At 37.0% G+C, this 17,567-nt stretch overlaps 1 protein-coding gene across 1 annotated transcript; it reads right to left on the bottom strand.

Annotated features, from left to right (window-relative positions):
- Nucleotides 1-9,715: 9,715 nt before the first annotated feature.
- On the bottom strand, nucleotides 9,716-10,430 carry LOC100349691 (chromobox protein homolog 3). The gene has a single exon (XM_002718117.6). The coding sequence runs from the start codon at nucleotides 10,280-10,282 to the stop codon at nucleotides 9,731-9,733; it is 552 nt and encodes a 183-aa protein (XP_002718163.1). The 5' UTR covers nucleotides 10,283-10,430; the 3' UTR covers nucleotides 9,716-9,730.
- Between the last annotated feature and the right edge of the window lie 7,137 nt (nucleotides 10,431-17,567).

Raw genomic sequence — 17,567 nt, 5'->3', positions numbered from 1 at the left:
TCTGATTACAACATTTGCTATAAAGTTATGAATTATAATTTTCCTGATTTGTTCTGATATGGAAACTCATTTCTGAGTGCATTGAATATAAAGTATATCATTGTATTTATGAATTATGTTTTAGTTTGAAGTGTTTTAAAATACTTTAGGTGGATAATTAGTACAAATTTAGGAAATATGTCATTTAGCCATATAAGCAAATTTATATGCACTCTCAAAATTTTAAGATGTTTTTCAGGGGACTGGTACTGTGGCTCAGTTAGTTAACACCCTGGCCTGAAGCACCGGCATCCCATATGGGCGCCAGTTCTAGTCCCGACTGCTCCTCTTCCAACCCAGCTCTCTGCTATGGCCTGGGATAGCAGTAGAAGATGGCCCAAATCCTTGGGCCCCTGCATCCACATGGAAGACCCAGAATAAGATTCTGGCTCCTGGATTTGGATCGGCACAGCTCCAGTCGTTGCGGCCATCTGGGGAGTGAACCAGCGGATGGAAGACCTCTCTCTCTGTCTCTACCTCTCTCTGTAACTCTGCCTGTCAAATAAATAAAATGAATCTTTTAAAAAAAAGTGATGTTTTGCAAAATTATCTAAGCATATTTTTATACAAATGTATAATTATTAAAGTGTATAATTATTATTGGTGAGTGTAGAAGCATAGCATTTTATATATTGGTTTGTGTAGTTAGTTTATGTTTTAAGTTATCTCCTAATATTACCAAGTCAATGGTATCCAAATGTAGCTTTTCTCTTTGGCATAACTTTGGTCAGCAGTTGAGGAAACATGATGAATTTAGTTTAAATGCCTTGAAGTAAATTTTTTTCTTAATCATAGAAACTCTTTACAAAGTTTATGTAAATATGCTACAAAGAAATTTCAACTCTACATAAAACTTTGCCCATTTAGGCAAAATTTTAAATTGGTCTTGGTTCAGAGAAACTATATTATTACTTCCTTAAACTCATTGACTCAAAGTAATTTTATTAAAATAATATTTAAAAATTTTTTTTGAATTTGAGAGGCTGAGAGAGCTGGAGAGAGAAAGAGAAGGAGAGAGGAGAGAAAGAACGCGAGACCACTTCTATCCACTGTTTACCTCCAAAATGACCATGAAAGCCTCTGACTAGGCCAAAGTTGAAGGAAAATGATCAAGGTCTCCCTCCTGGTGACAGAGCCCAAACCTTTTAAGCCACTACTGTGACCTCCCAAGGTCTGTGTCACCAGGAAACTGGAGTCAGAGCTTTTCAGGTAATCCAGGCTTTGGATTTATGAAATTTACTACCTTTACATCTCTATTATACTTTTAAAATTCAAAAGATCAGTAAGAATAGTTCACATGAGGAATGAAACCTGTCATTAATACATTTATGGGAAAATTCTGACATTCTATCATCAAATATTAATGTCATTGAATTTTAGATGAAATACAACAGAAAATAAACTTTAAATTGTGCTTGAACCATAGGATCAAATAACATATAATCTGACCAGCTGAAACTCACGTGTCCTGGGTATTGAATGGATTTTTTTTCAACAGCATAAATAAAAATTACTTTTGATAATATCTAAAACTAAGCATGAAGTACAAAGCTTTATTTCAAAACTTTCTTCTGCTTCTACTAGGAAATGCACCACTACTACGACTGTATTGGCTACTGAATAAATGATTAAATGTCCAGGACTATTGTGATTGTTCAAATCTAAGGATAATATATTAACACTTGATGTAAAATTAGTTGACTGAGAATTTCAGGTCCATACTGTAATGTTAGATGTTTTGTTGGAGAAAGACAAGTCTGAAAAAAGGGAAGTAGATTTATATATCTGATTCTGTCCCAACACTTTGTCAGCTCCTTCGATACTTAGCAATTTCTTTAATATGAAAAAAGAGGCAATACCTCAAAGTAATGTTTCAGTTCAGTTCAAACTATTATAAGGTATAACAATATCACAATAATTTTTAGATATTTGGACATTTCAATTGTTTGATCTTGTGGTGGAATGAGAAGGCCATGCCAAGATGCCGCTGGCAACAGGTTGTGATTGGATGGTTTCGGAAACCACATGACAATGGAGCCTGCCTTGCAATAGGCTGTGATTGGATGGCTTCGGAAACTAACTGGCAACAGGGTGTGATTGGTTAGGGCATAGACCGCCCCTTGACCGGATTGGCTGCCTTGGCTATATAAGCTGGTGTAGCAACTGAAATAAAGGAGTCTGCAGGCTGCTTGCCTCAGGCCTGCTTTCACCCAACTCCTGGGGTCTATGTGGTGACTCCGCGCCTCTTACCCCCACCATGCTCTTCCTCTCAGAAAAAATCCAGAGCAACATGATCTTATTTAAACTTTCTTTTATTTATTTGACAGATAGAGTTAGACAGTGAGAGAGACAGAGAGAAAGGTCTTCCTTCCATTGGTTCACCCCCCAAATGGCCGCCACGGCTGGTGCTGCGCTGATCTGAAGCCAGGAGCCAGGTGCTTTTAAACACATGAAAGGCATGTAGTGATGTGAGAAGGATGGCAGATCGTTACTCCATAAACCAACCATTTCTAAAAGTGAAAAAAAAAATGTAATGGATTGTGAATTGATTGAACTAAACAACTGATTAAAAAAGATAACAAAAATGCCATACAGGATAAAACAGTTCTAATTTATTCACTTATTCATGCATTCAACTAACATAAATGGGCTACTGCTCTGCATTATGCAATGTTGAGAGAGATCACCAAAGATACAGATTTAGTTCTCTTCCACATGCCTATCTATCTGCCTCTGAAATACATAAAAATAAAGCAATAAAAGCTTTTAAAGTATCTTCTGTATCTCTAAGTTTGTTGTTTCTATTTATTTACATATTTGTATCTGTTCTCTTTATCGCAAGTCTATGGTCCTCTTTAGGTCAAGGATCAGATCTCTTTGGTAATATCTATCACATTGTTACATAAATAAATAAAGAAACATAAATAAATGAAGAAACAGTCACTGTTTTGTTCTCTACTGCATCTTTTGGAATCTTGTTTTTAACCTGCTGCTTAATATTTAATTGACTTTGTTTTTTCTAATAAACATTATGTTATTCTTTTCAGTTTGCTGAGGGCTAGCAAAGATGAATTTTTTATTTCCTTCTTTCAGAATTTCTGAGAAACTTACCAATTTTGTAGAAAAACACAGCAGAAATAGTAATTATAGAAATACCAATAATGTAAAATATCCAAGTTTGAAAGACACGACACAGTTCTAGAGATTTCACTATTAAAACTAAAGCAAAACACATAATGGAGCTTCTAATTAAGAGTAAATAATGTATTATTGTTTTGAGAACCTAGGAAGAACCAAAATCATGGGACTGGAATTTTGGCATAGCAGGTTAAACTACTGCCTATGACACCAGCATCACTTATGGTCACCAGTTTGATTCTTGGATGTTCTTCTTCCAATCCAGCTCCCTGCTAATGTGAAATGGAAAGCAATGGAAGATATCACTAGTGTTTGTGCCCCTGCCACCTATGTGGAGACCCAGATGAAGCTCTGGTTCCGATTAGGCCTGGCCCAGCCCTGGCCATTGTGTCCATCTGGGAAGTGAACCAGCAGATGGGAGATATCTCCCTCTTTCTCCCGTTTCTCTCGCCTTCTTTCACTGTATCTTTGCCTTTCAAATACATATAAATCTTAAATAAATAGGAACCAAAATCTTTACAGACATCAAGATGTCTAGCATTATCTGATGCAAGAAGCAGCTGGTTAAACAAAGATTGATAGTACTAAGTGTGACTTTTCTTAACCTATGAAATGTCTAGTCTTCATTTTTAAGCAGGAAAAGTAACAATTACTTTCCTGTGTATGGAAAATATGAAGCTAGCATGCATAAATGAGAACAGTTTCTTTTGTTATATAAGGCCATTTTATTGATTTTTTCCAGTTTTATTAGCTCTTGCTAAAATTCTTCTTATAAAAGGTAAAAATATTTTCTATCAGTGCTTTAGCACTCAATATATTATGAGCTTCGTCATCCTCTTCAAAACCATTTGTCTCACTTTGCGAAGTTGTAGGTCCTGAGGACTTGCCAGGGTGGTTAAAGCAAACAATCCATTTGTTTTAAACTAAGAGATTGGGATCTACCCTGAAAATACTGTACCTATATGCTATCATCTGTCTCATCGTAAACTCCCTGGGATGGAGCCAAGAACAGATTTTACCAAGAGTAATTCACAAATGTCAGCAAACATTTGCACTTGATTTGATGATTATTTTAGAAATTACACTGGAGTTATTCTCAGAATGTTTGCAAGTTAGCAAGTTAACTCAGATTTATACTGTGTGTCCCTTTTTAAGACAAATTCATTGTAAACTACTTTCACCTTCAGCTCTTCACTGTATTGCATGTGCACCAGATTATATATACATATATGGAAGAATGGAAACACAGGAGGTGAGTCAACATTTTTTTTTTAATTTATTTATTTGAAAGTCAGAGTTACACACAGAGAAGAAGAGGCAGAGAGAGAAACAGAGAGAGAGAGAGAGAGAGAGAGAGGTCTTCCATCTGCTGGTTTACTCCCCAGATGGCCACAACAGCCAGAGCTGAGCCAATCTGAAGAAGGAGCCAGGAGCTTCCTTCATGTCTCCCAGGCAGGTACAGAAGCCCAAGGTCTTGGGCCATCCTCCACTGCTTTCTCAGACCATAGCAGAGAGCTGGATCGGAAGTGAAGCACCTGGAACTTGAACTGTGCCCATATGGGATGCGGGCACTGCAGGCTGCAGCTTTGCCTGCTATGCCACAGTGCTGGTGAGCTATGTTTAAGCCATGAGTAATGACTAAGTGATTTAAGTATTTCTAATTTAAAATACACAAGGTAAGTTTTTCATCATGAACTTCAGATCCAAAAGGAGAAATATGTGAATGGCACTAAATCTTAACTCTGGACACCTCTGGATTTAATTGCATGAGCTTAAAATAAACTTGAAGTTATTTACTACCAAATCACCACAGTAGAGATTAATCAAAATGTGGAGCCGATTATCTATCCCTTTTAGGCATCTTTTTAAAATTTATATTTGAATACCTGGATGAATCTACTAGCTGGCCAATTTCTTTGTCTGTGTCTCTTAAAGCATGTTTAAAAACAGACACCCTTATGATGTTTTATGTTCTGGTAGGTGTCATTTCCCTGATTACCTAATGCAAACTTTGAGATCTGTCATCTCCATTCATTCATCATTAACTCTTGTTTCCATGTTCAGTCATAATTCATCCCTTATAGAGACTTCAATCCCGCCCATATCTTAAACACACTTTTCATATTTTTACAGCATATTATCATATAATTTTCTTTATTTTTAAAAAGTTTATTTGAGAGATAGAGTTACAGACAGAGAGAAAAGTCTTCCATCTGCTAGTTCACTCCCCAAATGGCCACAATGGCCAGTGTTATTCCAAGCCAAAACCAGGAGACAGGAGCTTCTTTGGGGTCTCTCACACAGGTGGAGAGGCTCAAACACTAGAGCCATCTTCTTCTACTACCCAGGCCATGGCAGAGAGCTGGATCAGAAGAAGAGCAGCCAGAACATGAACCAGCACCCATATGGGTTGCTGGAAATGAAGGCAGCGTCTTAGACTACTATGCCACAGCACTGGCTCCATAATTTTCTTTTTTAAAATATTAATTCCACCATATACTATGTTTCTTAGGCTGCAGTGCCTTATATCTTCAAATCAACAGCAGCCTATGAAAGCCAAATGATACACACAGCTATGGAGTATTAAGGGGTTTTGGTGTTGTTTGCTGTTTAATTTTTATGGATGGAAACTTTATCATATTGAAATGTTAACAATACACATGAAGTAGAATGGAAAATTGGCATTTTTTAACTTTTATTTAATAAATATAAATTTCCAAAGTACAGATTATGGATTACAGTGGCTTCCCCCCACCCACATAACTTCTCTCCCACCCACAACCATCCCTTCTCCCTCTCCTATCCCATTCACATCAAGATTGATTTTCAATTATCTTTATATTCAGAAGATCAACTTAGTATATACTAAGTCAAGATTTCAACAGTTTGCACCCATGCAGAAACACAAAGTGTAAAGTACTGTTTCAGTACTAGTTATACCGTTAATTCATATTGAACAACACATTAAGGACAGAGATCCTACTTGAGGAGTAAATGCACAGTGACTCCTGTTGTTAACTTAACAAATTGACACTCTTGTTTATGGCATCAGTAATCACCCTAGGCTCTTGTCATGAGTTGCCAAGGCTGTGGAAGCCTTTTGAGTTCGCCAACTCCGATCTTGTTTAGACAAGGCCATATTCAAAGTGGAAGTTCTCTCCTCCCTTCAGAGAAAGGTACCTCCTTCTTTGATGACCTGTTGTTTCCATTGGTATCTCAGTCACAGAGATCTTTCATTTAGGTCATTTTTTTTCCCACAGTGTCTTGGCTTTCAACGCCTGCAATACTCTCATGGGCTTTTTAGCCAGATCCGAATGCCTTAAGGGCTGATTCTGAGGCCGGAGTGCTGTTTAGGACATCTGCCAAGGGATTCCAATTCAATCCCATCAAGGTGACATGTACCAATGCCATCTCACTAGTCAAAGTGATCAGTTTCAGTTCATAATTGATCATTATGATAGGACTAAGAGTCAAACGGATTACATAAACAAGACCAGTGTCTGCTAATACTAACTGATAGAATTAAAAAGGAGAGAAGGATCCAACATGGGAAGCAGAATACACAGCAGACTCACAGAAAATTAGCATTTATTAATTATAAATCCAAAATTTACATTGGGTTTACCACGTGGATGGCATTTTGCATATTCCTATTATCAGTAAAAAAACTCCAGGTGCTAGCTGTGACTGTTTTCTCAGCTTGCAAACAAGGCTTGGGGAAATTACACTGCACAAGGGTGTACTTTCAGGGAACTGTATGTTCTGGATTGTAATATGGGAAAAATAGGGATCAGAGGAAGTCTAGAAGTCTAGTCTTATGAAGTGATATATTGCCTTATGAAACTTTATTATTAAGAAGAAGTTTGAAAACTTACCCACCCCTGCCTTCACCTGCCAAATAATATATGAGGCTATGCTTCCACTTCCTGCTCTTACAGTAATGTGCAGCAAACATTTGAAAGCACTATTTCATTTCATGACACACCAAAAATTTACTAGAAAACCCATGGATACATGATGAGCATCACTTTCAGCCACCAATGTCTATGCACTCTAATTTCATTCAGCTTTTCTTCATCTCTTCTCACATTTCTATAACATTACCCATGTTCTTCCTGCTAAGTGAAATCTCTCCCCAGTTCCATTTATTTAATTTTTATCCATTGCTTATCTCAACTTGTAGTTCTAGGAATCCATTGCTTATCTCAGCTGGTAGTTCTATGAATCTCCATCTTTGAAAAACAAGTTGCTATTTTAACTGTAATTTCATGGCATCTTACATGTATCACCATAATATTTAATATATAATATAAAACACTTATTTTTTTACATAGACTTAAATTTTTGGAAAGGTCCAAACCATGTTGGCCTTCTAACTCCAGTGCTTAATTTAGTATCTCCTTTAGGATGCATGTTCAATATTAACTGGGTGAATTAAAAGAGGAATTCCTTGAGCTACAGCAAGTCGTGAAGTTCCCTTTGTGACCTAAGTATAGTTCTGCACCTCAAGCTGTATTTCATACTGAAGGACAGAAATCAAGGCTTATAATTATTTTATAAATGCAATCTTTGCTTATGTGGTCAATTGCATGACAATTATTTTGTCATATAACTTAGAGGACACACTCAAGCTACACTTAAATACTTTTCAGGGAAAGTCACACTTACCAGACTTTGCACAGTGTGTTCTCCTCTCATTAAACTGGTCTTCGTCTCTTCTTCCAAGGCTCTGCTCAATTGTCATCATTTCACTAAGGCCTACATGATTACCTCTATTTAAAATTATAAGCTATATCTCCAACCCATGAAATTTTCCCCCTCTTTTTAATTAATCCATAATTAATCATATTGGAAGAGAGAGAGAAAGAGATTGATCCAACCACTGGTTTACTCCTCAAATTCTAGCAAGAGCCAATGATGGGTGAGGTCAAAACCAAAGGTCTGCAACTAAATCCAGCTGTTTCATGTGGGTAGCAGGACCCTGCTACTTTCATCCAACACCTATTGCCTCCCATAATATTAATTAGCAGGAAACTGGACTAGAAATGAAGCTGGGACTTGAACCCCATGGTGCTACCTCTAATATGGGACATGGACATTACGAGTGATAACCTCTGCACCAGGCTTCCAGCTCTCCAGTTCCTCTTACACTGCTCTTTTTCTTTAGTGCTTTACCATTAAATATTCTGTGTGATTTGATTATTAAAGATAATTACAGTTTATTTCATCTCCCTTCAATTTTACAGCATAAATTCCACAAGTAATGGAATATCTATTTTGTTCACCTGCATATTCTAAAGACCTGGAAACATTTCTGGAAAGATGTAGTAGCTAAGTATACCTTGAATAAATCAGTAAGCACTTGCATTTCTGTTGTTTTTGTCTATATAGACCTAAAGAAAACATGTATAAAGATTGAAAGGTACAGGTGTTTATCCTTTTCCATTTTAGTTTTTTTTTTTAAAGGAATATAAAACTATTTATTGACCACTGTTCACCAGTATTTACAATAAAGTAAACAATATACAGTTGGATAACATTCTGATTACTACAAAGTTATTTTTCCTGGCATCTGCTGAACCAGTAACCCAAACACCGCGAAGATTGAGCCTACATGTAAGGAATGAGACGGGACAAAGACAAAACATGCAGGTCAATAATTTAGATTACAACCACTTGTTTACCCACTTATGCCAGCAGGTCCTAAAATGCCAATGTCTAACAATCTGATCAGGTTTTCAGGAGCCAAATCTTAGTCATTCCATGAATCATGGCCTTTTAGTCGATACAGCATAGGGATTTTGGCGTTTGTAAAGTAATGGCTCGCCAGAACAAATATTCAAATGTCCATTTACCTTGCTTATTTAGTTTATTACAGCACACCAGGATGTCTATTTTCTGATCTCGGGAGGGATGACTACTAGTACCAATAAAGTTTTTATAAGCCATTGCATTTATGACTATAGATTTAGATACAGGTTCTGATATGGCTTCTTTTAAATTATCTAATTTAACTTGTCCAAATGACTTACAAACTATTTAATTTAAAAGGTTATGGCTTCATGAAAATCTTCAGTTTAACTTGAAGGGACTTATTTCTTAGGTTGCTCAGAATGATGGAACCTCAGAAACATGGGTCTTCCCATGGTTTTTCTTTTGGTAAAATTTAAAAACAAAAACAAAAAAGAAAACCATTTATAAAAGTATACACATACAACAACCCAGAATGGTCCTTTAGTATCAGTTAAAATCAAGTTCTGATTGAAGAACTGACTATGACAACTGTCCCCAATATTCAGAAAAGCAAATGTTCTTTTCTGATAAAGGAAGCAACTACAGAAAGCTTTTATCTGTTAGAAGTAACCAGTGCTATTGATGCAAAAAATAAAAATAAAAAAATTCACAACTCCCCCAATACTACTTTCAAAACCAATGTATCAAACTTGATTTTCATTAGAATGTAGTTATTTCTTCACACTAGTAAATCGAAAACCAAGACTCAGATTTTATATATATATATATATAAAAATATATATAAAAAAAATGCAAACAATTACTGAGCTTCATCTTCTGGACAAGAATGCCAAGTTAATCTCTCTTCATAAAAAGCAATCACAATCTGAGGACATTTCATATTTGCCTCTTTTGCCAGCACCAAGTCAGCCTCATCTGAATCTTTCCATTTCATGAGAAACATCAGTTCTCCACTGCTGTCTGTGGCACCAATTATTCGTTCAGGATCAAGACCTCTGGCAAAGCCTCTTGGTTTGTCAGCAGCATCTCTCTTCTTCTTTGATTTGCTATCATCAGATTCACTGTCAGATAAAGATTTTCTTTTTGTACCATCTTTTTCTTTACCAGCTTTTTGAGAATTAAGAAATGCTTCAATTAACTCTGGACAATCTAAATTTTCTTCAGGTTCCCAAGTATTGTCAGCATCTGTAAATCCCTTCCACTTCAGGAAATACTCCACCTTCCCATTCACTACACGTCGGTCCAATACTTTCTCCACCACAAATTCTTCAGGTTCTGCCTCTTCGACCTTTTTACTCTTTCCATTCTGTTTCTTTCCCATTTTTTGCAATGTAGTTTTATTGGAGGCCATTTTTTATTGCAGACTTGAAGAGCTATTATTCACCGCTCCGAGCTGCTCCGGGTCGCGGGGCTGCAGCGTCTCCGGCCCTGCGCGCCTCAAGCTCCAGCCACATCCGAGGGGGAGGGGGCTGGGGAGCGGCCTCCATTTTAGTTTTTAGAAATCCTCTATGCCTTGGCAGGCGCCGCGGCTCACTAGGCTAATCCTCCACCTTGCGGCGCCGGCACACCGGGTTCTAGTCCCGGTTGGGGCGCTGGATTCTGTCCCGGTTGCTCCTCTTCCAGTCCAGCTCTCTGCTGTGGCCAGGGAGTGCAGTGGAGGATGGCCCAGGTGCTTGGGCCCTGCACCCCATGGGAGACCAGGAAAAGCACCTGGCTCCTGGCTCCTGCCATCGGATCAGCGCGGTGCGCTGGCCGCAGCGGCCATTGGAGGGTGAACCAATGGCAAAGGAAGACCTTTCTCTCTGTCTCTCTCTCTCACTGTCCACTCTGCCTGTCAAAAAAAAAAAAGAAAAAAAAAAAAAGAAATCCTCTATGCCACAGCAACAGCCCCTCAAATTTTTTTATTAATGGTTTAAGTAACTGATGTTGATATGTCAAGAAATCTGAAGTAGGAGAATCATTAAGAAACTTTTTTTCAACTTTTATTTAATAAATTTCCAAAGTACAACTTTTGAATTATAGCAGCTTTTCCCCCCATAACCTCCTCCCACCTGCAACCATCCCATCTCCCACTCCCTCTCCAATCCCATTCTTCATCATGATTAATTTTCAATTATCTTTATATACAGAAGATCAACTTAGTATATACTAAGTAAAGATTTCAACAGTTTGCACCCACACAGACACACAAAGTAGAGTACTGTTTGAGTAGTAGTTTTACCGTTAATTCGCATAGTACAACACATTAAGGGCAGAGGTCCTACATGGGGAGTAAGTGCACAGTGACTGCCATTGTTGATTTAACAACTGACACTCTCATTTATGAAGTCAGTAATCACCGGAGGATCTTGTCATGAGCTGCCAAGGCTATGGAAGGCTCTTGAGTTCACCAACTCTGATCTTATTTAGACAAGGCCATATTCAAAGTGGAAGTTCTCTCCTCCCTTCAGAAAAAGGTACTGCCTTATTTGATGGTCTGTTTTTTCCACTGAGATCTCAGTCACAGAGATCTTTCATTTAGGTCAATTTTGTTTTGCCACGATATCTTGTCTTTCCATGCCTGTGAAACTCTCATGGGCTTTTTAGCCAGATCGAATGCCTTAAGGGCTAAATCTGAGGCCAGAGTGCTGTTTAAAACATCTGCCATTCTATCAGTCTGCTGTGTATCCTGCTTCCCATGAAGGATCATTCTCTCCTTTTTAATTCTATCAGTTATTTGCAGACACTGGTCTTTTTATGCAATCCCTTTGACACTTAATCCTATCATTGTCATCTATTATGAACTGAAACTGATCACTTTAACAAGTAAAATGGCATTGGTACATGCCACCTTGATGGGATTGAATTGGAATCCCTTGGTACGTTTCTAGCTTTACAATTAGGAGTAAGTCCAAGTGAGCATGTGCCAAACTGTACATCTCCTCCCTCTCTTACTCCCACTCTTACATTTAACAGGGATCACTTTTCAGTTAAATTTAAATGACTAAGAATAATGATTCTCCTACTTCAGGTTTCTTGTGCCACTTGGATCTTTAGAACTGAAATATTTGTCAAAACCCATCACCTCTGTCCTACATGGATCTATTTATACCTACTGATTTTCTTCTAGTTATGACTTACATTTTCCTTACTTTGCATATCATAATTTTTTTTACTGAATGCTGGATGTTGTATACTTGTTGGTTGACTGATGGCAATCAATATTTTGTTGTTTCCTCTTTCAAGATGGTTGAATTTTAGTCCAACATGAAATTAGTCTCCTTGTTGGTCTGCTCTATCCCTTTCCACGTATTTATTTAAAAAATAGATATTTTAAAATTTTTATTAATTTATTTTTATTTATGAGGGATAAAGAGAGAGAAACAGACAAGGGAGAGATTGTACCTCCACTGGTTCACTCCTGCAAATCTCTGCAACAGCTGAGGCTGGGCCAGGACAAAATCAGGATCCACGAACTCCATCTAGTCCCCCCAGTTGAACCATCATTTGCTGCTCCCATGGTGTGCATTAGTAAGAAGCTGGAACCAGGAGCAGCACCAGGACTTGCATTCAGGCACTCTAATATGGGACAATGTGCCAAACACAGATCCTCCTTTTGGCTTATTTTAAACATTGTTAGGGAAGGATACTAACTCTGCTATTAAAGTATAATTCTCTGGATTCTCTACGTATGAGTCCCAGTATTTGATGAAGACTGTACACTTCAGAGCACAAGGAGATACCTATCAGAAGTACCTCTATGTCCTAATCAGGCATATACTTCCCTGAAAGGGCTTGGCCTATCCCCTATGTATGCAATATTTAGAATGCAATAGTAAACACAAGGGGACTTATTAACTCTATGTTGCTCTCCTTTCTATTGTGTTCTCCATAAATTTATTTCCAGATTATCCTCCAGATTCCTAATCCCGCCTCCTCAATTCAGTGAGCTGGCTCTGCTTAGGGGTGTATGTGGAAGTGGGGATTCCTTTTCCTGCTCTTGTGATCTTGTAAGTGCCACCAGGCAGAAGATACAATACAGGATTCATTTCATTAGTTTATTTTATTCTCTTGGGATTCTAGTCCTTTGTTGCTTGTTTTCAATACCTGAAAACCACAATTCCATGCAGTTTGAATAGTTTTCTACATCATTTATGTTGAGACAATAAATTTGATTCCTAGTTACTACACCATGATTGGAATAATGAACTCCTATTCTTCTTATAACCCTGCCTCAAGTGGCTCCTGCTGCCACATACTTTCTCTTACAGTATGCAAAATTGCTACATCTTTCAGATTTTTAAATTTTGTTAGAAGATGAGATATTCATAAACAAAAAATCATATCCAAAGCCCCTTCTTGTTTCAAAGATTTATTTACTTATTTGAAAGGCAGACTGAGAAAGAGAGAGAGAAAGAGAGAGAGAGAGCAAGGGAGGAAGGGAGGGAGAGAGAAATCTTCCTATGGCTGGATCACTTCCCAAATAGCTGCAAAGATGCGGGCTGGGCCAGATCAAAGCCAGGAACTTCTTCCTAAGTCTACCATGTGGGTGCAGGGACCCAAGCACTTGGGCCATCCTTTGGTGCTTTCCCAGGGCATTAGCAAGGAGCTGTATTAGAAGCGGAGCGCTGAGACATGAACCAGTGCCCATAGGGGATGCTGGCATCGGAGGTGGTAGCTTTATCTTCTGCACCACAGCACTGGCCCACAAAGCCCCTTCTTTTGTTTCCTGTATGTTCTAACCTTTTGCTAAAATGCATTGAACTAAATGGGTGGCAATATTAATTAGAAGGCATACATACACTGTATTTTAGAGAAATCTACAGGATAGCTATAAATTGTAGCTAAAGCAAGAAGATGCTGGAATGAAGAGGAAAAAAGCTTTCAAAAAGTACTGCTGCTTTGTTTTGGGTAGACCAGGATAAGATAAAGGAAGTCCAATAAGTTTGTATCTTGAGGCAATCTCTACATTTGCAGAAATTCTAAGTAAAGGAATCTAGCACTAAATAGATTCAAAATATCCACAAAAGAAAAAAAAAAAAGCTGAGATGCCAGTGGGATGCAGAAAGATCTAAGAGAACCAGAATGGTTCAATATAGCACAAAATTAACTACCATGCTTCATCCTGATGATAAGATGCACAACCATCCATTATCTTGCCAAAGTAATTAAATCTAAGTATGATCAAAGCTCTGGATCTAGCTGATTGCTTTCAGGTGATATAAAAATCAGAAAAAAAGTTTTAAATTATATTGAAAGAGAGAATTCAGCAAAAAAAATCTAACCATGGAATAGTTCAAATGGCCCAGTCTTTGAACACAGAAAATCTAAGAAAAATAAAGAAATGAAGGAGGAACCTGTAAATGATAAGAAACCCAAAATACATAATGAGTTTAATCTGGGCATGAGTGTAATGTTAAACATGATATATTCATGTAATAAAGCCAGAAATAAACAATATAATAATTGCTAAATGGTGAAGATAGTGGATACTTTTGGTGAAAAGAAAGAAGACTGAGAAAAGGCCTATGGAGGGTCTTCACCATACAATAACTCATCAATACATATATATATATACATATATATATATATTTGTTTCATGTGGGTTTTCTGTCTAGAGGGTAGTCAGTACCACTTCTTGAGCAATTGATTAACTTCACATTCTAATCACTTATTTTACCTGGCTCTCATAATCTGCACCCACTATGCATCTGCCCTAATAATCCATAGCTAATTACCAAATGATAAGGAAGAACTTTTCTGCTCCAGCCCAAAAAATCATTCAGACCAGCCAATTCACAGTGATTTTCTGAAATTTTGCTAACAGCTCCTCACCATATATAAACTGCCCCCTACAGTTCCAACATTTGTCTGCTATTCCACCCCTTTGTGTAGCACTGTGTGGCAGGACTAATATTTTGATTTCTGAACCTCCTAAGTAGTAACTGGCTAGGTTTCACATTATTATTTTCACATTTAGTTTTACTTCTTTTGTAGTTGTTGTTGTTCAGACCTTATAATAATTATATTAGCCAAACTGAAGCCATGAGAGAAGCCTGTATAATGTAATCTAATAGGTCTATCAAAAAAGAGATACACATTTTGCAATCAGGGTCAGTGTTTCATGTTTGTTTAGTGAATAAAAAAGAAATAAATGTACTTTCTTTTCCATGGAGGCAAACGAAGTCTAAATACTGCTTACTTGTCCATTTTAGTAGTAGAAGTAGATTTAGTTAATTGAGCAAAACTATCAGCATTTGGTCCTACAAATAATAACAAACTATAGGATTACAAACCAACACATATATTTCAAAAATATCTACCCTCATGTTACACCATGCCTAGAGGACAGTCAAAGACTGACTTTTTTCATTACAAATAAGATGCTTGTGTTTAAAGTATTGAATTTGTGTTTTTGTCCATGGACTCAGAGACCCAGAGGCAAAGAGTAAAGTACATCAAATAAAATAAATAGAAGTGTGTTCTTTCCTAATTGGAAATAGAATACTGCCTTTTACAAAAAAAAAAAAAAGTTGTAGACAGGGAGAGAATAAAGATTTAACTTGAATTTTTATAAGAAGAGTTTGGGGTGGAGATTGGGTGCTGTCCATTTCTTTTTCGTTTTTGAAAATCTCAAAAGTGTAATGGTTTCAGGTGCATGATGGAAATAGGAGTATCAGCCACAAAAATTTCATTATAGTGAACTTATAACTAGCTAAAGATTATTATGGCCATGCAGCTGGCAGCCATGTTGGTTATTTTGGACCAACACTTAGTCTAAGTAGTGTTTTCTTTGGAAAATAATGGTTGGCAGTGCATGTGGGTTGCAGTACAGATGTGACTGCAGGGAGCAGCTTCCAACTTCAGCTCCTGCTTGCTAGCTAACTTCTTACTTACATGAACTGCACACGAAGACTGCAGGCCTACAGACCCATTGAAAGCAAAGAGGGAAAGGAGTCCCTCAGGCTGCAGTGAGTGATCCTAGACAAAGAATTCAACTTTACGCTTGCTGTATTATTGCAACCAAAGTAATATCACAGTGATATTTTCTTTGTTCATGAAAGCATTATTATGTGATTCTTAGATTTGAACTGCATTTCTTCATCCTCTTAAAAAAAAAAAGTACAAACACTAATTTAACTCCAGGAAACAAAGATGAAATTGCCTACCAATCTATGCTTAAGTAAACATACAGCAATGTTTTAAACACTGTCTGTGTGTTCATCTTTTATGTCGGTAAGAGTTAACAGTTTGGGTGCTGTATCTCTGAACAGCAGCATAGGCGTCCTCTTGCATTACAAGCCTTGTGGCACGACATTTCTATCTTTGGCCCAGCGTTAATGATGTTCCATGCTGACCCTCTTGTGTGAAGGCAGAGCTGGAGAGCACAGCTTTGATAGTCGTGTTTACATGAATGTTTGATAAGCATCTGTCAGCTCCTAGCACTCTACAAGCCTAGGAACACAAAGGAAGCCAGGGAACCCTGGAGCTTTTGCCACCTGAAAGCATAATCTGTGTGTTTGCTGAATTTTAAATCAGCATTGAGATTGTTCTCTTTGTAGCTTAGATTGTAATTTATGTATTATTGACTCAAAAAATAGAAAAATGATAAAAGAAAATTACTTTTTCTAAAAAGTATTTTGAGGATGGAGGTCAGATTTCTTTTAATGCATACTTATTTTGCTACATTTTGTTTGATCCCACTGGACACAAAACATCATGCAGATTGAAATACTTTTGACAGGTTAAACTCCTCGGATTCAAGAATACTGACTGTAATCATCTATTTCCTCCCTAAGTCATTATGCGTTTAGCCTTTAAAGGAAATATGATACTCAGAAAAATTTTGCTTGTGTATAACCAAAGCAATCTACATTTTGTGTGTCATAATGTGAGCAATACAGAAAAAAAATAATTTGCACATATTAATTGGCTTTGAATTTTTTGAGAGCCTCACACTTTTATTTTGGCAGTGTTCTTTGTTCAATAATTCATGATCCTAGAAATAGGACTGGAGACATCATTTTGTTTTTTGACAGTTAAGAGTTATAAGGTAAAATTTTTGTGGTGCCAGGAACATCAACTTCATTCTCTTAAAATAATGTCCATGCAAATATAGTGGTATTTTTGCCACAGAGAAAATAGGTAAAATAGCTTACTTGCATCCAGTGTTCTATAAACATTAGACATAGTTGCAATTCATATTGCAGTGGTCTACATATTATATCGTCCAAATGAAACTCTGTACGTGAATATGCTTCCATTAGTATAAAGTCCTTCAAAAAGAGAAAACAGGGATATATTGAAAATAAAAAACAAGACAAGAGATTTAATGACCTGTAGATGCCTTTCATCTTTCATGCTGATGGATTGTGTTAAGTTGACAGAGTTGTGTGATGTCTCCCAGCATGATAAAACTGTTTGAATTTCTGAATTACACTATTCTTCAAGGTAGTTCCATCTCTTAGATTTCTGATTTACATGAGCTAATACTTTCTTTAAAAACAACAACAATGCAAACAAAAAAATCAAACTATTTGAGACTGCATTACAACTGAAAGACTTTTGAATAATATACCATTTCCATATTAGGATGAATTCACCAATCCAACTTGTATGAGATATTCAAATAAATCATGTTGTTTGTTTTATATTCA

This window comes from Oryctolagus cuniculus, chromosome 12 (genome assembly GCF_051225735.1).
Source record: "Oryctolagus cuniculus isolate XC-2025 breed Fujian yellow rabbit chromosome 12, ASM5122573v1, whole genome shotgun sequence".
NCBI classification, from domain to species: Eukaryota; Metazoa; Chordata; class Mammalia; order Lagomorpha; family Leporidae; genus Oryctolagus; species Oryctolagus cuniculus.
This window is presented reverse-complemented; position numbering and strand designations above follow the sequence as displayed.

Bases quoted from the DNA above. Each gene is read 5' to 3' on its own strand.
- LOC100349691 (XM_002718117.6), bottom strand. From the start codon at position 10,282: ATGGCCTCCAATAAAACTACATTGCAAAAAATGGGAAAGAAACAGAAT.